This window comes from Antechinus flavipes, chromosome 1, assembly GCF_016432865.1.
Source record: "Antechinus flavipes isolate AdamAnt ecotype Samford, QLD, Australia chromosome 1, AdamAnt_v2, whole genome shotgun sequence".
Taxonomy (NCBI): Eukaryota; Metazoa; Chordata; class Mammalia; order Dasyuromorphia; family Dasyuridae; genus Antechinus; species Antechinus flavipes.
Genome location: NC_067398.1, coordinates 479390797 through 479414197, shown reverse-complemented (window position 1 = coordinate 479414197; position 23401 = coordinate 479390797). Strand labels below are relative to the sequence as shown.

General features: G+C 34.9%; 1 protein-coding gene across 2 annotated transcripts in view; it reads left to right on the top strand.

Annotated features, from left to right (window-relative positions):
• The window catches only part of MAPRE2 (microtubule associated protein RP/EB family member 2), a 193420-nt gene that overhangs the window by 119523 nt on the left and 50496 nt on the right, over window positions 1-23401 (top strand). For both annotated transcript variants that reach the window (XM_051970232.1, XM_051970231.1), the window contains one exon: window positions 1829-1956. In XM_051970232.1, the coding sequence (XP_051826192.1) occupies window positions 1836-1956 (121 nt within the window). In that variant the 5' untranslated portion in view covers window positions 1829-1835. The remainder of the gene's footprint in view (window positions 1-1828; window positions 1957-23401) is intronic.

Below are 23401 nucleotides of genomic sequence, written 5' to 3'. Positions count from 1 at the left end.
ATGACCCCATTTGAGGTTTTCTTAGCAAAGGTCCTTGAGTGGTTTGCCATTTTCTTCTCCAACTTTTTTGACAGATGAGGAAACTGAGACAAACAGGGTTAACTAATTTGTCTGAGGGCCACATATCTAGTAAGTGTCTGAGGTCAGATTTCCAAAGAACTCAAGATGAATCTCTCTGGCTCCCAGTGTAGTATACTCTCTATTGTACCATCTAGCTGCTCTTTAGAGCCATAACTAGATCAGATCAGTGAGGGCTTTACAGAATGCAAGCATCTCTAAGGGTAATACCATTCCTGGCCCTTCTCCATGCCTTCTCTACATCTCATGGGTCTCTACTTGCAGGATTAGAGCAACCAGGTTTCCTATCCTTTCATTTCCTGGTTGCTACCATCAGTGGTCCCATTTCCATGGGTGTAATTATAAATGATATGATAAAATACTTATAAAAGCAAATTTATTGTTTGTAAAGTCCTATATAAGTAGGTTATTATTGAGAATTTAAAATATTAATTTAACTGAAATGATGTCAAAATTCTACTAATTAAGATGAACTAATCTGAGCATTTAGAGATAGACTATAACTAAAGTTCATAGCCCTCTAAAGTCCCATTTACATGTTTTATTTATTATTTAATTGCTATTATTGTACTTATTATTGTTATTGGTATGTTATGATGATTACTCAAGATTTAAAAGGCCATTCTGATGCTGAAAGAAATTAGATGACTGTCAATGAACCTGATCTTTAAAAATTAATGAAAGGACAGTATCATTCAAAGGTTGAGTCTGGTAACATAAAAAATGTGTTTTATAAGATTTTATAGATCGTATTTCTAGGCATTAATTCTATCTGTAATGATACTTCATTTCCAGAATAGCTTTATTTACTGAATTCTCAAAGATATTTAGGGGTTTATATTTGTATTTTGGGAATCTGTTATCTTTTAATTTAAGAAGGATCTCAAGCTTCTGATGTAAAATTCTGGGCACTTGAAAAAATGTCTTTAGCATATGCTAAATTTTGCAACCTATAATAATATATTGTATAGTTTCTACCATTGTGTACAAAATCTTCATTGATCAGTATCTGAGCTCCTTAAGAATGACTTTTCTCTAATTTCTATAATAATTATTAGAGCTTGTATCACTATAGTAAATCCCTGCTTTTATGTAAAAATCCTCATGACTTAACAAATAATTTTTATGATTTTTTTAATGCATTTGACATAACATTGATAGAATTTATATAGGTATCACTCATAAAGGCCAGGAGGACTTTTTGTTTGTTTTCTTGGATCTTACTTTTTTCATAGGCTTGATGGTTATTATTATCACTGTTACCTTATTATATTCATCTTTTTAGATGGTGCTTGAAATGGTCTGAAAGTAACCAAATTGCTGCTTTGTAATATTATATTTGTTCTGTAAGTGGATAAAATAATTGATTTTTTTGTAATTGGATACAATTATTGGAATATAAACCTCATCTTCTTTAGACTCATCAAAAGCATCTTTGGGACAGCTCCAATAGAATACCTGACAACAGGGATGATTTATGCCTCATTCCTTTCCCACATAATGTTGACAACTCCCTTAAGGCAACTGTGTTTTGAAAGCTTTTCATTCCATATAGTTTGGAGATTGTTAGTATAAGATATGTTGGCAATGTTTAAAAAAAATTTAAATTTAAAATTTTTCTGTCACTGTTTTATCTGGATGATTATAAACAAGAGTTCTGTCTGAAAGGCTGCTCCAATGTCAGTGGTTTATTTATAGAATTCTATTATTATTATTAATTTTAGAGTAAATATATGTATTTTTTTTCCAGTTGGGGAATGGCGGTCAATGTGTATTCTACCTCGATAACCCAAGAGACTATGAGCAGACATGACATCATTGCATGGGTGAATGACATAGTATCTTTAAACTACACAAAAGTGGAACAGCTTTGTTCAGGTAAGAAAGTGTCCCTAAAATACTGCTTAAATGTTTATTGGATCAGTCAAAGTATAATTTCATATACTCTGTACTATTTGGTATCAAAAAACAAAAACATGAGTGGACACTAGAATTAATAAAGAGGAAATAGAAAAACTAGTCTACAACTGAAGAACATTATGAAAAAAGATATTTGAAAGAAAATTATAGAGAGTGAAATTATCCAGTATATACATTATAGAAGACAAAAATCTATAATTAAAAAGAAATGTTACTGATATAGCAGAAGCAGGTTACAGAAAGCTGGGTAAGATCTTAAAGTTGAACCATTTTTGAAAACTAGATTTAACTTTATCAAAGAAATAAAGGTCATTCCCTGGGAAAGCAAAATATATTGTCTTCCATGAATTCAGATTTCTTCACTGGGATCTCTCTGCCTCTGAATTCTAGACCAAAAGTCATAAATGGAAAATAGGACTATGTCATTGATCTAAATACATTAATAAAAATGAAGTGGAATCTAGCCAATTTGAATATTCAGCTGAAGAAAATGTTCAAGTTTTTTTTTTTATTGTCTTTTTCTCCAGTTTAAAGGAACTTGTTTCAAGAGGTCATATTAAAAAGAATAAGAAAAATTCTATTAGGAGAAAATTCTAGATTTGTATTCTAACTACCATAGGTCAGCAAAGTGGTACAGTAGGTATTAGAGTGCTGAATTTGGAGTAAGGAAGGCTCATTTTTCTGAGTTCAAATACAGCTTCAGACACTTATTAGTTATGTGATACTGAGCAAGACATTTATTTAATCCTATTTGCCTCAGTTTCCTCATCTGTAAAATAAGCTGGAGAAGGAAATGACAAACAACTCCAGTATCTTTGCCAAGATGTCCTCAAATGAGGCCAATTGAATAACAAAAAAATTCTATATATTTTCACATAATTAAAATTTATCTTATACTATACCTCATCTAATCTTTTTTTTTCTTTATATCATTAGGTATACTTACATCTATAGATGTGAATGTTTACTTTTATTTATCAATTTTGAAAATTTTCTTTTTTTTAATGATAATAGCTTGTTATTTTTCAAAATACACGCAAAAATAGTTTTCAATATTCACCCTTGCAAAAACCTTGTTCTCCAAATATTTCTCATTTTGTATCTCCCTCCCCCAGTCTCTAGAAAAAAGTAATACAATATAGGTTGAACATGGGCAATTCTCTAAATATATTTCCACATTTGTCATACTATGTTAGAAAAATCATTTAAAAAGGGGAAAAGTCAAGCAAATTAACAACAAAAAAGTAAAAATGCTGTTATTATGCACATTCAGTCTTCATTCTCTCTCTGGATGTGGAAGGCTCTTTCCATCACAAGTTTATTAGAACTGCCTTGAATCACCTTATTATTGAAAAGAGCCAAGCCTATCACTTGTTTTGGTTCTACTCATTTCAGTCAGCATCAGTTGATGTCTTTCCTGACTTTCCTGAAATCAGCCTGCTCATCATTTCATATAGAACAATAATATTCCATTACATTCATTTACAAATATTCTTCTGGCTGTTCCAGTGACAAGCGCCTTCATATTGGATGGTACAGTACAGGTTTTAGGATTATCTGTCCACCAGGTTTCAAGCATCATTGTATTAGGATTCCTACAAATTATTTTCCTAAATTTCAGATCTGTTCATATCATTCACTTAAATCTCATTGGGTTCCAAATATATCATCCCTTTTGGAATTTAAAGCCCTTCACAACCTGACCTCAGCCTACCTTTCTTGACTTATCACACGTTAACTTTGTCCATTTCACTTTCTCATTATTCCTCATATCACATTTTTCCATCTCCATTCCTTTACTTTGATGTTCTCCACTGCTAATATCTACTTCTTAGAATCCCTGATTTCCTTCAAGTCTTAACTTAAACATCATATTAAACCTTTTATGACATTCCCCCAAATCCCACCAGCTCCTATGGTCTCTTCTTTAAATTGCCTTGTATTTATTTTTAGTGTGTGTGTGTGTGTGTGTGTGTGTGTGTGTGTGTGTGTGTGTACACACACACACACACACACACACACACACACAAACATAGGGGCAACTAAGTGGTACAGTGGATAAAGCACTAGATCTTGGAGTCAGGAAGATCTGAATTCAAATATGTCCTCAGACACTTGCTAGCTGTGTGACCCTGGGCAAGTCACTTAACTGTTTGCCTCAATTTTCCCATCTGTAAATTGAGCTGGAGAAAGAAATGGCAAACCATTCCAATATCTCTGCCAAGAAAACCCCAAATGGGGTTACAAAGAATAGGACGTGACTGAAATGATTGAACAACAACAACAAATATATACATACATACATATATACAAACACAAATTATTCTTCCGTACTTCTTGTGGCCAATGACTGTGTTTTTTGTCTTTGTATATACTGTGCCTGTTACAAGGCCTAGCACATAGTTTAACACAGTGTCTAGCACATAAGTGCTTAGTAAATGCTAGTTCTGACGCAGTGGGTGCTTAATGAATGCTCTTTTTGATTGATTGGTGGTAAGAGACTATAATGTCATACATAGTGTGGATGATTTTCTTTGGAGTCAGGGAAGGAGAGACAGACAGAGACAGAGGGAAACTGACTCAAAGAGACTGATTTTGGTGTGTGTGTGTGTGTGTGTGTGTGTGTGTGTGTGTATGTGTGTAAGAGAGAGAGAGATTGTTTTTGTGATTTTGGGTGTGTTTATTCCCTGGCTATAAAGACCTACAACCAGAAAAGATCTTGGAGCTCTTTAGCTGAACTCACTTACTTTACAGATGAAGAGACTGAGGTCTAAGCCATTTGCCCAAGGTCACACTAGTAAAGAAACATGAAGAAGTCAAACTCTGCTCCTCCAACTTCAAGGCTAGTCTTTCCACTACATTATATTGCCTCTCTCTTTTCCTTTTTCCTTCATCTCCCAAGTTTGTTCCATTCTTACTTCAGGTAACTCAGCCCCCTCCTCCTGCCTACCCCTCTGACCTCACAGAGCCCTTTGTTTTCTAACTCCATGATGCATTTAGCTGAAAATATAAATAACTACTCTATCTGTGTGCCATGTCCCCTTATCAATATACTGTGCAAGAAAATAGTGAGCTATGCAGACTAAACTTGTATCTGTTCTGTCTAGCATACCATTTAATACTCTATTATTAAGTGGTTTTTCAATTACATTTGAATTATTTCAGTTTCTTATAAATAATGTTCCTTTTCATATCCAGTACTTTACTACTGCCAAAAAAAAACTGAATTTAAGATTTGTTTTGATTTGGATATTGCAAATTGATATCTTCATTTTTCTACAAAGTTACTTATTATCCTGGTTTCTATGTTTGAATCCTAGAAGGATTCTTTTTAATTTCACACACACACACCCCTTTCCTCTATTGCTAGGAGACCTCTCTAGCTAATAATAAAGTTAACCTTAGTTTTTTAGCACATAAAAAGCTAAAATACAGCGTCTCACTTATTTAATTTCCGTGCAATGCCATATTTCTTTCTCTCAACTGTTGCTGCACACATACACACAAGCTTCTTAATGGAAGGAAGGTTGACATGGGAAGGTAGATAACACTTGGAAATAGATAATAACTTGTAAAACAATGAAATTGACTCAGTATTTTCACCTGATATTAAAGTGCAAGAGTGTAAACTTACGAGATTTTTTCTTTGAACATTAAATCTGGGACATGAAATCATTTGCATATTAAGTTTGCTTTTCTTTCTTAACACAAACAGACTGAAAGGCAAAACAAGAAGCAGCAAACCTAAAACCCAGGTTGTGAGGCATTTATAGAGATGCTATCTACAAAATGAATATTAAATGCAACAAATTATCCAAGTGCTTCTTGCGCAATCTGATGCTGGTTTTGAAAGTGGTTCATATTTTTATGTTTTCCATGAATTGTTCCTACACATAATTTCAGATTGGTTCAGCTTGAAGAACATGTCACTATTCTGATTAAATACTTGTACAAAATATTTGGAATATGTTTATCAATTCATATCACTAAAATTATTTTAATAAACATTTACTAAGCACTTATTTGATGAAAAGGCGTACTAGGTATGGGAGATATAAAAACAAGCACAGTCTGGTTCTTGAGGGTGATCTGGATTGCAAACAGGTGTCTGGGGGTGGAAAGAAGGCAGCACAAAAATAATTATGCTACAAGAAAAAGTATAATAGTAAGTTTTTGCCCTCTTTCCTAGCAAAATATTGTAAGACATTTAAAGTGGAGGGAGTTTTCTTTTCAATGAAGATTTGAGGGAGAAGCAAGTATTGTGGATACTTCATGCAGGAAGTTGCACTTGAGTTAAACCTTGAAAAATTAAGTCATAGATGGGAGATATGATTGTCCTTCTATTTGTTGATTTCTTATATTGTACTCCAGAGAAATACAACCCAAATTGAGTCTGTTGTGGATTAGTTTAAGAAATTAAGGCTTTGGGCCATGCAAAGGGAAGACAAGGGGACATGATAGCTGTCTTTAAGTTATTAAAGAAAGATTCAGCATTTTCTGTTTGTCCCCAAAGGACCAAAAAAAAAAAAAAAAGAGCAAAGAGAGGAAATTACAAAAAGGCTAATTTAAACTTGCTGTTAGGAGGGAAACAAACCAAAAAAACCTCCCAAAATGTAGAATTGTCCAGAAGTGAAATGGATTCAAGAGATGATGGGTTCTCGTTCTTTGGAGCACTTCAGATATTGGATGCTCACTTGTTGAGCAAATTATAATGGGAATTCCTTTCTATTATGGATTGGAATAGATAGCCAGTGAGGTCCTTTCAAATTCAGTGATTGTCATAGGAATAATTTAAATATCCTAATGAAGAAAGAAGAGGATAATGAAAACAATTATGTTGTTCTGTTTTTTTAATATGAAGAACAAAAGTTAACCTAAATTTTGTGAATTACTTTTTTCTAAAGATAATCTTTTTTTCTCCTTTGTCCTTTTCTCTCAGTCTTCATTCCATTTGAGAACAAAAAACCTATCTCAATTAATAAGTGTAAGAGCAGTGCCAACAATATATCTTTATCAAAACATACTAAGGCTTATAAAAGGTCTCTGCCAACTTCACTTATAGACTATCCCTTAACCTTTTCCTTGATTCATTCCCAAATTTAATCATATTATCTCAAACTCTAAAGTAATCTGATTTAAGTTTGTATATTTTCTAATGATTAATGAAAGTTCAACCTTTTTCTTCAATTAATCGGCTTGATTTTTCACCCTAGTTCAGTATTTAAAAAACAAATGGAAGAAGGCAATGGGAAGCATTTCACTGTGGTTGTTAGAAAACTGGTCTCAGAATCAGGAAGACATAAGTTCAAGGCTCACTTGTTACATATCCTTGCTGTGCTACTCTTACTGCTTTAGGCAGTTCTGTAAGACTATTAAGCATATTGTAGAAAAAGCATTGGTAGAGGATGTTCACTAATACCAGAAGAATTAAGGTCTCTTTTCCTATCCCTAAAAGGAAATATTTCCTTTCCTAATGCTAATTTATTTTCATTTTTCTTATATTAATTATAATTAATTCCCAGAGGATCTGAGGAACATTGAAGTTACTTCATTTATGAACAACTAATTCAATCCTTAAGAAGTCATAGATATTTACAATAAATTATTTTAGCTGTGAGATTAATCACAGAAAGAGTTGCTCTCACGGTAACCGATAACATCTTTATGAACACAGCCCCACACCACTTAATTCAATCAAGATATCAATAAAATTTCTTAGTAAAACTCTTCTTCATTCTTTCTGTTCTATTTTCTCTAGATGTGATAAAAGAACAGTAACTTCAGTTTCTCTTACACTCTCATACTATACATGCATATTCTCTCTTTAGATTCACTCCTCATAAGTTCTCTCTGTAAAATCACATGCAAAGAAAAAAGTTTCTTCTTGTCATTTTTCTTTGTTTTCTCCACAAATTTTCCTTAGATCTTCATAAACACTTTCTTTGACTCCACAGGAAAAAAGTGTTTCTAAGAATCAGTTTCCTTTGTAAATCAGCATCCCTGCTCTTAAAAAGAAAAATGTTATAAGGGATCAATTTCATCAAGCTCCAAAATTCTTGAAAATTTGCAGAAACCATTATTGTAAGCCCAGAAAATTTTCCAGCTTGGGTCCAACAGGTAAGCATAGATATAGATATTAAAGGAATCCTAAAGGATAGCTTATTCTCAAATTTAAGGAGTTTTCAAGATACATTTAAACAATTAAAGTTATAAATTAAATTAGAACAAATTTTAAAAGTTTCTTCTTTCTATTGTAACATTATTTTCTATGGTTTTTCATTATAATAAAATATAATTTAGCTATTTTCATGTTTTTCTGGACTCATAATTTGGGGGTATGGTTGCTCCTTTTAGAGTATAGAGTCTTCCCTCCTGATTGATTTGTCCTAATGATACTTAAGGCTTCCTTAACAGTTCCACTTAATAGTTGTTTACTTTTATTTTCAGTGTTCATATTTCCTAACTAACTCACATTTTCATTGAGAGGCATTTTGTCGTGGTAAAGTGATAGATAAAGTGAGGAAACCTGGGTTCAAATCCTAAATGTAACACTTCCTAAGATAACCATTCTGAATTCTTAAAATAATAACAATATATACTTCCTCTCAGTGCTTCTTCATGTTCACATGTGGCATGCTTTTTGGTTCATTATTTGATTTGATTCATGTGTGATATTTTCTGCTCCTGGCAGTGCTTTTGAATTTGGATATTTATGCTGTGGATGAAGGACCAGATAGCCCTTAAATAGGAGGTTGTGATAAAAGGGAAAAGGCCATTGGAGGAAGAGGAAGAGAAGAGAGAATTTATAGCAACTTGTTGCCCTCACGGAGAGTATGAAGTTACCTGTGCTCCTTGCTGCTCATGGGTACAGCCTGCTGTTTCTCGTTACCATTTTTGGCTGTGTCCTTGTTAAATAAGTTGATCCCAGTGTAATACAATGTCCTCAGTGCTCTGCACTTACAATGATGTCAGGAGGACAGGTTAGAGATGAAATCCGTCCAAACGATCTAAATTTAGACCTCCTACTCATCATCTCTTGCTCTGAAACCAAGTAATGAAACTCTAGGACTACAAGCTCTGATCTAGAGTTTCTTTACTCTTAGTTTCATTATAATTGTTAGTGCCACAATTAACATCGTTACATTTACATATATATGAATGGAGAGATGGTTAAGATAATCAACTATCATCTGGATATAGAATGTACTATGTAGTGAGATTTTTTTTTCTTAGCTGCTTGATTTATTTTCCTATTTATATTTGGTTTGAGATAATGGCAAAGTTAATTTGCCTTCTTTGAACAGAAGCCATAATAGCTGGCAGTAGAGGCAGGTGGCTCAGAAGTATATTAGATAGAAGGGAGAACTTTCAGCCTCATTTTTTGCATTTGCTGTAGATAATCTACCCATATATACTCAGCCTATCCATAGATACTATCTATAATACTGGACACATTATTTGATGCTGAATATGTATGGACACAATATTGAAGGGAGAACTTTCAGCTTCATTTGTTGAATTTGCTGTAAATATTATCTACAATACTGAACACAAATTATTTGATCCTGATTACGTATGGATACAGTATGTTGAAGAGAAAACTTTCAGCCTCATTTGTGGAATTTGCTGTAGATAATCTACACATAAATATATTCCTAATCTAACCACATATATTATCTACAATATTGGACACAAGTTATTTGATGCTGATTTTGTATAGATGACAGTATATTAATTCTAAAATTGTTCTTCAATTCAATATTATAAGCATTCTGATATGGCAAGTAATACAGAATTGGTCATTTTAACCATAAATGTGAACGGGGTAAACTCCCCCATAAAGAGGAAGCGGTTAGCAGAAAGGGAGAAAAGCATAAACAGGGGTTAACAAGATGGCAAGTAATATAATCATTCTGATAATTGAAATTATCTTACTACTCTTTTTAATGTTAATACCTTCCATAAAAATTGGAAGCTATTTTTCAGCTTTTAAATTGATTTTGTGAATTCTGTGAATCTTTTTTGCCACATACATAAGATATTAGAACTTGTCCTACTAGTCAGTGACTCCTATTGGCCTCATCTCTGTATACCTGTGTTCTGTTATCTGTATTCAGATCCTGGCTCTAGCCTCATACTTAGTGATTAGGATCTTAGACTGAAATATGACTCAGCATTTTGGACAAGTCTGGCATGATAGAGTCTGTCAGAGTCATTTTAAAGGCTGCCATTGATTTCCCTTTGTCCCACCCCTTGCCCTGATTTTTAATGCCACTTACCTCTTAAGTATCCACATACTCCCTAGATCCTCTATAGAGTCTCACCCACCTCTATCTTTCCAAGAAACACTGCATGCATCAGATCTTTCCTCAGACATGAAGATCAACTTGTGTGTTTGCCCCATGTTCCCCAGGGCTTGCTAGGAGACTGGATGACTAATCAGATGAACTAATTGTGTGAAACTGCTAACGACTGTGTCTGGTTACTTATCCCCTAGAGAAAAAAACATTTTCTATTTGAAAATAAGTAGCTGAGGAGGGCTTTTCAGAATTCTCAAAGTCATGGTAGAAGTGTGCCATCTAGAACATCCATTTTTAGCTTACATGTTGGCCCATTGGAGTCATCTGTAAAACACATGAAACATAATATAAAAGTGCCAAAAACCTTTCTTAGAGGAAACCATAGGCAAAGATCTTAGAATCAATGTCTTTCTAAGGGATCTTATGACCACAAAGAAAAGAAAGAAATACACATCTATTAAACACCTGCTATGTGCCAGGTGTTGTGCTATAAGTAGTTTACAAATTAAATGGTCCAACCTAGCTTTAGGAACATTAGGAACATTAGGCATTTGTGGGGAGGATGGTTTGGAGAGAGGAAAAACTGCAGATAGTTGAATTAACCTCTGTGGTAGTCCAGGAAGAGGTGATAAGTCCCAGTCTAGGCTTATGGCCACATAAAAGAGGAATTCAAGGGATACAGAAGATTATAGAGGATTATATATTATAATATATATATTATTACATGTAATAATTATATATTATAGAGGAGAATCAACAGAAGTGAGCAACTATGGGAGGTGAGGGAGAGTGGGAAGAGTCTAAAATGATCAAGTTGTGAACCTTGGTTCACCCAAACCCTCTTTGGAAGTAGAACTATAGGCTTAAAAAATAGGGAAACTAGAGAAAGAAGAGGATTTGGATGAAAAAAATAATATAAAGTTTTAATAAGGATATAATTTGATATCCTATATTAAGAAGAAAGTCAGCAGATATAGATAGTACATAAAACTGTATTTCTCAGACTACTCTAAGGAGCCATGAAGCATCCCATGTTGATTGTTGTGTTTTTAAATGAATCTTACATGGTTTGGTGATAGTCATTAAAATAAATAATTTTAGAAGATTTTACTACAAGGTTTCTGCCAAAATTTCCTTTAAAGGGAAAAGTTCTACTTCTGCAAAAATTTGAAAAACTCTATTATAGATTAGGATTTTTTTTAAAAAAAAAAAAGTAGTATAATCTCTGCCATATTCCCTGTATATGTTCCTGGAAGACTCACTTAACATCTCAGTACCACGAGGCAACTCTCTAAAACTCCAAATTACAGAGTAGTTGATGAGTTGCGTTTGTAGAAAGAGGCTCCTTTGGGAAGTTCTTTACCACAATAAAATTTTTGATCCAGACCCTCCACCTTTCCCACCACTTCCCAACCCACTCCTGTCAGACACAGCAACTTTTGCTGTCTTTTCAATGTTATTTTTTACATAGTCTTCTCTAACAAAAAACAAAATCCTTTTTTGGATGATTTTATTAGACAACAGTATATTTGAATTATATTTTACTTTTATGGGACACTTGAGTGTATGTGGTGAAATCACAGGAATTCTGATAATCCAAAGTTATATGGAGAAGATAACTAGGGAGAATAATAATAATAAAACCGGCATAGAAAGAAAGGGAACAATTAAATGAATTCCTGAATGAAAAACCATAGAGCGCCAGACCTGCAGTGAGGAAGATTTATTCATCTTCCTGAGTATAAATCTGGCCTCAGACACTTAGTAGTTATGTCATCCTGGACAAATCACTTAATTTGTTTTCCTCAATTTTCTCATGTATAAAATGGGCTGGAAAGGGAAATGGAAAACTATTTCAGGATCTTTGACAAAATAATCCCAAATGGGGTCAGGAAGAGTTAGAACATGACTGAAACTGACTGAACAACAACAAATGTGTTAGATACTATACTTTTCTTCCAGGCATTCAAATATAAACAATGAGTCTCTAATCCTTGCCCTCAGACAGTTTAAATTTTTAGGGGGAAGAACAGATATATAGGGGAATGGTGGCCAGAGAAGAAATTTTTTATCTGGGGAGTCGTAGGGATAGTGATTGATCCATAAGGCAGTAACTTGAAAACCCTTATCTAAAAGTCTAAATGGTATTAATTTAATAACTGTGTGCCATAAAAGAGTAAAGGGGGAGGGAAGGAGTAGGAGGTGAATGAGGGGAACCTGGGCAGCAAGCTGGTTGAGATGTGAAGATAGACTGTTCTAATGTGTGACCAACTTACTAAGCTGGGATAGACACATTTGCAGTCACCCCTTCTGTCACCCCCCAGCTAATCAGTCATTACTACAGATTCTATTTGCATGGAATGTTCTGAATTTTTTCCTTCTTTCCCTACATATACTATAGTCACCCCTAGTTCACTGTGATAGAGTTCCATCTGGTCTATTCACTTTTAGCCTTGTTCATATAATTGAAAGCAATCTTCTCAATGTAGCAGTCAAATGATCATTTCCTTGTTGAGAATTCTTCAGTGACCTCTCATTAAATTCCAAATCCTTATCCTGGAATTTACAGTCTTTTATCATATGTCTACAAAATTTTTTTCTAGCCTTTTTCATGAGCTCAGGAAGACCTGAGTTCAAACCCTGCTTCAAATATTTAATAGCTGTGTGATCCTGGGAAAAACACTTAATCTCTTTTACCTTTAGTTTCTTAATGTGTAAAATGAAGATAATAGTGATATCAGCCTCAGAGGGATACTATGGAACAAATGAGGTAATATATATCAAGCTCTTTGTAAACCTTAAAATGCTATGTAAATGTTATCTAGTATAATAGAAACTTTCATTATTTCCCATTGTTCTCCTCACACTCTACATTACAGGAAAGCTATGCTATTAGTGTTTTTTTTTCCTTGATTCTTCATTTTCACAGACCATCACCCCTCCCCTGAAAGAAACCCTCTGTATTTGTTTGTTCTATTTCAGACCCAAAATGTCTTTCCTGTCCACCATTTTCCCACATGTGTTTTCTCTCCCCATTAGATTATAAACTTCCTGAGGACAAGGACTGAAGTCTCATTATTATATTTGGATGCCTGTAAGACAGCATAAAATGCAACACATTTGTTGTTATTGTTCAGTCATGTCCAACTCTTCATGACCCCATTTGGGATTTTCTTGGCAAAGATATGAGAGGTTTGCCATGTCCTATTCCAGCTCGTTTTACAAAAAGAAATCCTTTTCTTCCTTCAAGGCTTAGCTCAGATGACACCTCCTCGCTGATATCCTCAGCTAAAAGTGATGTCTGCCTCCTCAAATTGTTTTCAAGGAGTCTAGCTCCTCTTGGCCCTTACCACATTCTACCTGCCTCTCTATACTGTTTTGTCTGCCCATCTGCCTTATCTCCTCAAGTTCAGCAGCTTTGATTTTTCTTTATCTCAGTAGCCTCAGCATCTGGCACAGCACCTTGTGCTCAGAAAATGCTCAATCAATGCTTTTTGAATTATGTTTTAAAACTAAGAGGATCAAAGAAATTTATTCAAACTGATGCCAGAATGATGTCTTCTTATTGGGAGCATAAGATATGGGTGACTTGCTTCATTAGCAACTTAGATTTATAATTGCATTTGAAAATTCCCAGCAGGATCTCAAACATTTAATAATGGCAGGAATGTGTACAAGACAACACCATTTACTAATGTCTCAGCCTTTCATGGCTTCTTATTATCCTAGATTCAGATTAGGTCATTGATGAAGTAAGTCTTTTGGGTCCTAATTAGCTGTTAGCCTGCCCAAACTTTTTCTTTCACAAATCCTCTAAAGATTCCAGCCTCTATGCATGATATGCCACCCTTTTCCAAGCTTTCTATCATTTCAAGGACCAGTTTTTCATATGTAGAAGAGAGAATTTGTCCAGAAAGAAGAGAAGGAAGTTATAATGATAATAATAAGGTACAGTCAGGCAGTGTTAGGGCTGGGGTGATTAGTGGGTACCAAGTACCTTGGAAAAGAATGAGAGTGAAAGCACAAATGGAGTTTGAGTTAATTGAGCTGCCATCACTAAGGAAAAGAAGTTTGGAGGCACACAGCCCAGTCTCTGCAACCCCCAAAAGATATACCAGTGAATAAAGAAACTATGGTGTGTAGCACTGAGGATGCTCAATTAAGAGCCAAGGATGTGATCTAGTTTGAGGTTCAGTTTTAACTAGCCAAACTTTTGTAGTTATAACATATAATTTGTTTACAATATTTTTTTAAAAAGAAGAAAACTCATGTTTCAATTTGTTGGGGAAAAATTTCATTTTGGGGGGAAAATTTAAATTATCTTACATGAATTTGCTGTTTACTAAGCATTGCCTTTTTTCTCATAATGACATTTTCATGCTTTTTTGTCTTTCATTTCTATAATAATGTGACCACAAAAACAGATTTTATATCTGTATCCCATAACTCTTACATGGACTGAGCTCAGTCCTGGGGGACAATCTCAAAATATTACTAAAATCTCTTTGGTTTACTATGCCCCCTACCAGAGATTGTTCAGTCTGGGAATATTGCAGACTCCTATAGGTCTCTAGAGATGTAGTAAAATAATCTCTTGATTCCATACAAGCACTCAGGATAATATTGTATTTATCACCAGGTACAAGACAACATTTATTCTCTTAATAAACAGTGCAGAAAACACAAAGGACTCAGAATGGCAATTAAATATTCAATTCAATTCTGTTCCCTTTCCAGTGAATGCTGCTTTCCCGCACCTTAGATCCCTAAGACTCAGTGCTACCCTGTTTTGATTCTGTGCCTTCAACCCTTGACATTTAAGTACATTTCTGTCTTATTTTTTAGGGTTTGACCTGCCTTAGAAGGAAATCACATTTGAACTGCTACACAAAGCAACAGAACCACAGTCTTTAAATAAGTCAAAATGTAATGGCAGAATACTGACTACAGGCAAATTATTCCTCTCTATTATGACTTTTTGTCCCTGGCTGCTGTGCTTTCCCAGCACTGAAGGCTCAGGTGAGATATCTCACCACAAGGTGAACTATTCAAGAAATTCCTTTTTTTTAAAGGAAGGCCAGATCTCTGAATTCTCAAACTCAGGCTTATTTATGTTTCAGTCCCAAGGCTACTGCTGCCCAGAAGTCCCCTTTTCTCTGGCTAGGAGGCTAAGTTCTGGGAACTTAGCCCAGAAAAAGCTAATGCCTAGCATTTGACTATAAGATGTGTTCCTGTGAGAGAATTGGAAGAGACAGACATGACTTTTAGTTAGGGATATCATGGAGGAGGTAACTCTTAAGATAAACTTTGAAGGAGGAAAAGAATATCATTTCAACAAGCAGAAAAATGTCTTGAAATTCCCTACCCCTTTACTGGGAGATTGGGCTTTAGGAAATAGTTTGTTTAGGAATACTTTTAATCAACTCCCTACATCTAGGTCTTGGACTTTTAGGGAAAGAGAAGAAAACAAAAAAATTCATAACTTTATTTTCTAAATTATATCATTATTTAAGAACAACTGAAATATTGGGGGAAAGACTAGAACATGCATGTAACGTTTGCATTTTGAATTTATTCTCTTTTCATAGATATCTGAAGGACTTTTAAAGTACATTATTTGCCTTCTTTACAAACAGAAATAAAAAAAAAACTTTTGCTTTGTCTTTAGTGAATTCCCCTCCAAATCTGTAAGTGGTTTTACAGAATTTATATTATTTATATAAAATATATATGTAATATTATATATATGTGCATATATATAATATATATATATATATCACTCTATTAGCATTGTTTACATAGCAATGAATGTTACTACCAAGTCCAAAATACATATGTGCTATGTGGTGTTTATAGTAAATGTGTTTTGTTTGAGGGTATTTTCATTTGTATTTATCATTGTCCAACTTTCCAAAATGCTTTAGCAACATTATTTAATTTTCAGGCTCTTCCTTCCCTCTGAGATAGGCAGAGAAAGTGTAAGTATGGCAATATTTTTTCAGATAAGGAAACTAAGTTTCAGGAAAATGAGGTAATTTGTATAGTATCACTCCATTCCATGGCAGTAGAACTGTGACCAATTTTTCTGGCTCCTAGTTAGATTCTTTTTTTCCTGCGGCCAAATACAAATGGTCATGGCATAAAAACAGTATTTACTTACTTTTAATATTCACAAGGAAAACTTTTATTGAGTAGTTAGTATGTGCAGAAGACTGTGCTGAGCATTGAGAGGGACATGGTTCCGATTGTGCCCCAGGAGTTTGCATTTTCACTGGGTAAGTAAGAAGCACACAGAAATGACTTACTAAAGATAATATATTCTAATGACATACCATGTTGTCCCAATTCTCAGGATAGTCTCTGGTAGAGTGGGGAATGGTTCCACCCTGGGCAGTGCCTCTTACTCTCATCTGACTGACAAGTAAGAGCACCAGGAATGTGATCCTCCCTCAGCCAGGACAACTGACCACAATAGGTCTGTAATGTAATCTGTAAGCCTGCCCCTAAAAAGACAACCAAGAGGCCATTCTGCTTGCAGCCTCTTTCATGTGAAGTAAGGTTTTGTTAATTGAATTACCAGGTAGCATCGATAGTGATTCCATGCCCACCTTGGCAGTTTGCATCTACCCTCCTGAGTAATAGTTCTGAGTCAGTGGACCTTCTGCCCTTCTATTGGATGGTACAAATTCATTATCAAGGGATTTATGCATGTAACCATTATAACTGAGCTGTGGGTCCCCCATCCACTCAACAGAACCCCACCCCTTTTCCAGATCTTGCCATATTTCAGTGATATAGATATTAATAAATTCCCTGGAAATAAAGCTCATTTTAATCTAATGGACCTTTGTTCTAGGAAATGTATAATTTAAGTTCATTTCCCCTTAAGTAGTACCTGCTCATATTCACTTCATAGATGACAGAAAAAAACTGGGGGAAATCTCAGAATTCATGGTCTAAAAACATTGTTCAGGGATCAAGATGGATCCAGAAGAAAATCAAAGTGCTCATAGAAAATAATACTCTCCATTTTGGTTATCTTGTCCTTGAAGGGACCTTCAGGCTTAAAATTTTATCTTGCTAGCTAGCCAGCTTATCATAAAACAAGCAATAGAGTATGATTGGCAGCCAGCACTAGCAAAGAAACTTAGCTGTCATCACCAACTCTAGCATCTCTTTCTTAGCATGAGTGTGTCACTTTTTTTACATTCCCCAACCCCAAACCCCAAACCCCATATGTTCCAATACAGGGTTTAGGAGGGGAAACTGGATAAAGGGTCATTAGGTTAAAAATGAGCTTTCTTCCCTGAGGATTTATTGATAAACATATCATATAGATAAAATAGTTTCACAACAATATAAGACATTAACATTTCATCTAAATGAATGACTAAGAAAATATGTTTGGAAAGAATACTGGATTTGAAATCAAAAGACCTAATTGGTGAACTCCAGTCCCAGCTCTCTGCAATGTAGTAATGAACAAATCACTTTAGTTTCTCTGAGGCAGTTTGCTCCTCTTTAAAATGGAGATAATATCTATCTCACAGAATTATTGTGTGAATGAATGGATGAAGAAGCCATTCCTATGTACCAGTACTTGCTATACACATATAAAAAGAAAGATGGTCCTTACCCTCTGGGAGTTTACATTCTAATAAGGAAAGACAACACCTATGAGGGAGTGGTGGCCAGGAAGAGGTGATTTGGTTTGGGAAGTCAGTGAAAGAGTGAATACTTTCCGGGAATGGGAGGACTGATTTAATTATTGCACCAAGAGCTAGAGATAGAAATGAGTTTGGGTAGCCTGGCACGGCATGTGGGTGACAGGAATGGACCACAAAACGGGTGCTGCAGGGGCCCAAGGCAAGAGCTAGAGCCTGGATTGCAGCCAAGAAGGCAGTGTGTGGGACGGGTGCTAAACCGCTTCCCCAAATATACTAACTAGAGACATCTTCAGGTACAAAGAGAATGCCTGCTGGGAGAGGCCCAGCATACCAGGGAAGCATCTCTGCTCCCAACACGTGCCGGACCAAATCACCTCTTCCTGGCCACCACTCCCTCATAGGTGTTGTCTTTCCTTATTAGAATGCAAACTCCCAGAGGGTAAGGACCATCTTTCTTTTTATATGTGTATAGCAGGAAATCTGCTTAAATAGCAAAAGACCTAAGCTTTTCATTGGATAGACTAAAAGGAAGTAATCATCACTGACCAATGGTCACCAATGTTGTCTGCTTCCTGTGAGTCACTTCACTTCCTGTAGCTGACTTAGGGCCTGACCTTTAGAGATCTCTAGGCCTAGAGATCGTGTGGCTTCCTGTAATCTGGGGCTCAAGGCCTGAGCTTCCTGCTCTGCAGACCTCTGGGAACAGGGATCTAGTCTCAGACTTTTTGAGAAAGCTTCACCTATCTATCTCATTCAGCAGGACTCATGCCATTAAGCAGCATTTGTTATGAGGGACAAATGACATGTTTGAAATGTTTTATAAATCATTGTTATCAATGGCCGTCAAAATCCCAGTTTCCAACACAGGTGCTCAAAACAGGGCACATCAGTGGGGACAAGAGTAGTGGGAAGAGAGTGGTCAGATGGCAGAGTGATAGAGCAGCAGCCCAAAGTCAGGAACCTGAGTTCAAATCCAGCTTCAGACACTTAATATTTTCTAGCTTGTTCACTTAACTCCAATTGCCTTGCTAAGAAAAAAAAAAAAGTATTGGGGAAAGTCTACTTTCAGGTAATAAAGTCTCCCTGTGCCTTTGGGGGCATAATTTATTTAGGCAGGAAAAAGAAGGAAGCAAGAACATTTTGAATAAAAGCATTCTTTTTCTTATCTAGTGTTTAATCCATAGAGATTCTATCTGGTCAACACTGATTATGTTGCTACCAGAACCGTACTTTCCTACATAAGAACTGTAGCAATCCTTTCCCCCTTTCTGATCCTCTACAAGTACAATGTTAAAGCTAGCCAAAATCAAAGTCCTGGAAGACAGTAACACACTCTAAGCAGCTCTGGACTCTCTTGCCTACTAATAGCTGAGGTTTCTACAGTTTGAACAATTTCTGCATCATGACCAATAATTAAATCCATCATCCTCCAAAACCCTTCTATTTCTAAAAGAAATTCACCTTATTTAACCTAGTTTTTCCAAACGGGGTCTTTAAATTTGCATTTCATCAGACGTAGCGTCACTTGAAAAAAGGAGTGTCAGAAATCACTGTCATATGTTTGGGCATGTTAGAATTACACACCTGGAAATGGAGAATAATGGTTTGGCAGCTCTTAAAATAACCATTGCACTGAAGATTTTTTTTTTCCCTTTATACTGAAACTATTACATAATCCTGGCAGCAGAAAGCAAGGTGCTTCTCTTATTTGTCCCTTCACAACTCTGGGTGTGTTCTTGCCCAAAAATATGAATATCCACAAGTTTTTAATGACCAAAGCATTCGACCTGAGTAATAGGCCCATAAACATATGATTAATAGCAGATCAGTACTTTTGGCTGGTTTACTTATTATAGTAGTTTTTTCTCAGTATTCAGTTTCAGAAGTGCATGCCCTCACTTTTGTGTTTCTTATAGATTATATTTGTATAAAAGTTAATTGAAGGTTATATTTGTATAAAAGTTAAGTAACTATAGAAGGTGCCAAGTTATTAATGGAAAATATGTGCCAACTTTGAAATTGAACATAATTATATTTTAAATCAGCCTATTAAATCAGAGCTTCCTGTTTTTTTTCTCCTTTTCCTGATTCTCTTTTTTCTCATGTCAAAGTAAAATCCATTCATTTTTATTACCCCTGAAATCATTTGATTATTACATATAGTCCACAATCCAATTAGGACTCTTGTAATTATTAAAATTAAAATTATAAAAATTATTAAAAATTTGGAGAAGTATATAACATCCTGGATTTCAGAAGTATTATCCAGGGGAAACATGATATTCCAGTTTTAAGTAATTTTAAAGTCTGCATATACAATCAGTTATTTTTGCACACAATATTCAGTTCCTCTTCAAACAAATGTCAATAATCATAATGTTGGGTTGTTTTTAATGGAATTGTATCTTTCCAGTTTTTAATGATGAGGGCATTGTGAAGTTTGGGGTATACAAAAATACTTGCTTATTAAGTGCTTAATAAGCAAAAGTGCTTATTAAGTATGTAATATTTGAAAAGATCTTTAAGGAAATATCTAATAAAAATATGTTCACAGAATACTAGAATTTCAGAGTCAAAGAGATCTTAAATATGATTGAGCTCAAACATCTCATTTTATATGTAGGAAAACTGTAGTCCAGAGCAGGGAAATTACTTACTTGTCCATGGACTTGCAACTAATTAGTACAGAGCAAGAAGTAAAGTCCTGGTTTTATATACATCTTTGATACATTTTTCATTTTGGATGAAAGTTTTTTCACCCACCTCTTTTCTTTTCCCTGTGGAATATTTAGTCTTTAACTTTAGTTCTCTCCCATGTCTCCGTCCTTTGGGACATCTGATTGCCAGTTCCAATAACAGGCTTCCCAGAAAATCAATAACATTTTGTAGTCATTCTCCTTGTCTCAGCTCCTTTTTCTGGACCATACTGGAAATTTCTTTCCTAAATATTCTATTTTTGACTCCACATACAGGCCAGATTTTAATTTTTATAATAAACTCTGCTTTATATTCATATATCTTTGTTTGAGGCTTTATTTACAAAGAGTATCTATCTGATAGAATGTACAATTTTACTCTGAAGGATTTGGGAGATGAAATTGACTATGTGCCCAGGTTCTCTCTGTATGGATGGAAAGAAATTTTTGAACCTCGCAAGAAAATTTGAGAGACATCAAACTCACACCTTCCACAGCTACCTTTTCCATTGGACTTTTTCCTTTTAAAAGTTTAGTCAGGTATCCTTTAGAAGGGATGTTGAGGCACAGGGGATTGAGAAGAGGTTCAGAAGTAATTACTGTTAGGTTAAATTGTGAAGAGCTTCACTACAGCTCACCTTTCATCTTCGCATGTGAATAGTAGATAGTCAAACACATTCATAAGTACTCATTTATCAAATTATCATTATCTTGATAAGTATTCTTGGGGAAAGAATCTCATAAGATGAAAAGAACAATAATCCTGGAAGCAAAATTGAGTTATCTTCTCTCTGACATTTATTATAGGATGATGGGCAAATCATATAACTTGTCTGTGCCTTATTTGCTTCATTTGTAAAAATGAGAATAATAATTCTTGTACCAGAGTGAAGAAAGTAAATTACAAATACTTATTAAAGCATTGTAGAAAAATATTGTTGTCATCCTTTTTATACCAATTTCTGTAGCATATATCCTGATTGGCTGTGTCTATAATTCTTTCTTTCTTTCTTTCTCTCTCTTCTCTCTCTCTCTCTCTCTCTCTCTCTCTCTCTCTTTCTTTCTTTCTTCTTTCTTTCTCTTTCTCTCTCTCTCTCTCTCTCTCTCTCTCTCTCTCTCTCTCTCTCTCTCTCTCTCTCTTTCTTTCTTTCTTTCTTTCACCAAACAGTACTATTGGTCTGGTCTTAAAGCTGCTGAGTTGTTTTGGTCTCTAGACATTTGCCATTGGGATTTTCTCATAAAAGAAAAGGAATAAAATTTGGTATTAATTAATCTCCCAGGAGCCTCATGAATGCCACTATTTTCTATAAGTTCCAACTCATGGACAACCTAGGAACATGTAATATAGCCTTTGGAATTCTTTTAGGACTGGAAGTCAAGTTGTACACTGCTGTGTATTTTCAGGGAAAAGTCATGATTCTAATCTTGACCAATCTTGTATCCCTGTCCCTCCTGCCATGTGCAGGTGCCCTGGCGCCAGCACACGTGCACAAGACACACACACACACATTCTCTCTCTCTGCCCCCCCTCTTTTTTTCTCCATTCCACCTTCCCTCCCTCCTCTCCTACCCTGTCTCTGTCTCCTTCTTTTTCTGTCTCTCTCTCTCTTAGAGGTGCAAATGCTATCAGTGCTCTCAGTGTCATTTCCAAAGGGAAATTAACCAAGAAAGTACATCCAATAAAAAGAGAATAAAAGAGACATGGGAGAGAGCAGCAGAGACAGAAGCCAATCCAATATCCAAACACTGAGTTTAAGGGACACAGTCGTGCTCATGACCTCACCTGACTCCAGCTCATACACTGAGCACAATCTCATTCCTCAATACCACTTGTCTCGGTGATAAACCAACCTGGTCTTTCTGTCTGACTCCCCTAGATTACGATGGCTAAATGTAGGCTTTCCTCAAGGTCCTCTTTGTTTCTGACTGACTGATTGTGAACAACAAAGGAATAAGGCACTCTTATCTGCAATTTGTTGCCTTATGATATTTTTTTAAAGGTTTCATATAAATCCTGCTGTACAAGGGTCAAAAATAGAAAACATTTAGTCTCTTTTAAGTTCATTTGTGTAATTTTACAGGGCTTTTACTAAACATGGTGATTGTTTTTGGAAAAATCAATTTGGCCAAAAATAACTAATGTGAATTTTGTTTTATGTAAAGGAAAATATTCTAAATGAACTTCATTTAGGAGTGAGGGTTTTTATGAAGAGTAAGTGTAAAGTCTTAGCAAATTACAATTCTTTTCTTACTATAAGAAATTAATTTTAAAACTACATAATATTTGTGCCTTTTAAAAAGTAAGACTACATATTGCCACTAGCCTAACTACAAAAAATAAATAAATAGAGGGTAGTAAGATTAGACGATCACCATGGGAATTCTAGTTAGTGATCTGGGTTGAAACCAGAATCATTCCTGAATTCCTAATCTTCATTATTTTGCATGAGATCCAGGGCAGGAGATCCAGTTCATTTTAACCAAATTAAGTAGCACCGTGATAATAAGCTACAAAATATTTATCTAAGCAAGAAGCAAAAGATATCTCTTCTTTTTTAATCTACCAATAAGTCATATATAATGGTTATTTTTTTGCTGATGGAGAACAATGTACCATTCTTGTTTGTTTGTTTTTTATCAACTGGAAATGTTTGGAAAAACTGTTTTCCTTTTAAAAATGTTCAATTTTATGTTTGCTTTTTTTAGAATTACATCAATATTTTTTGCACTACAACTTTTA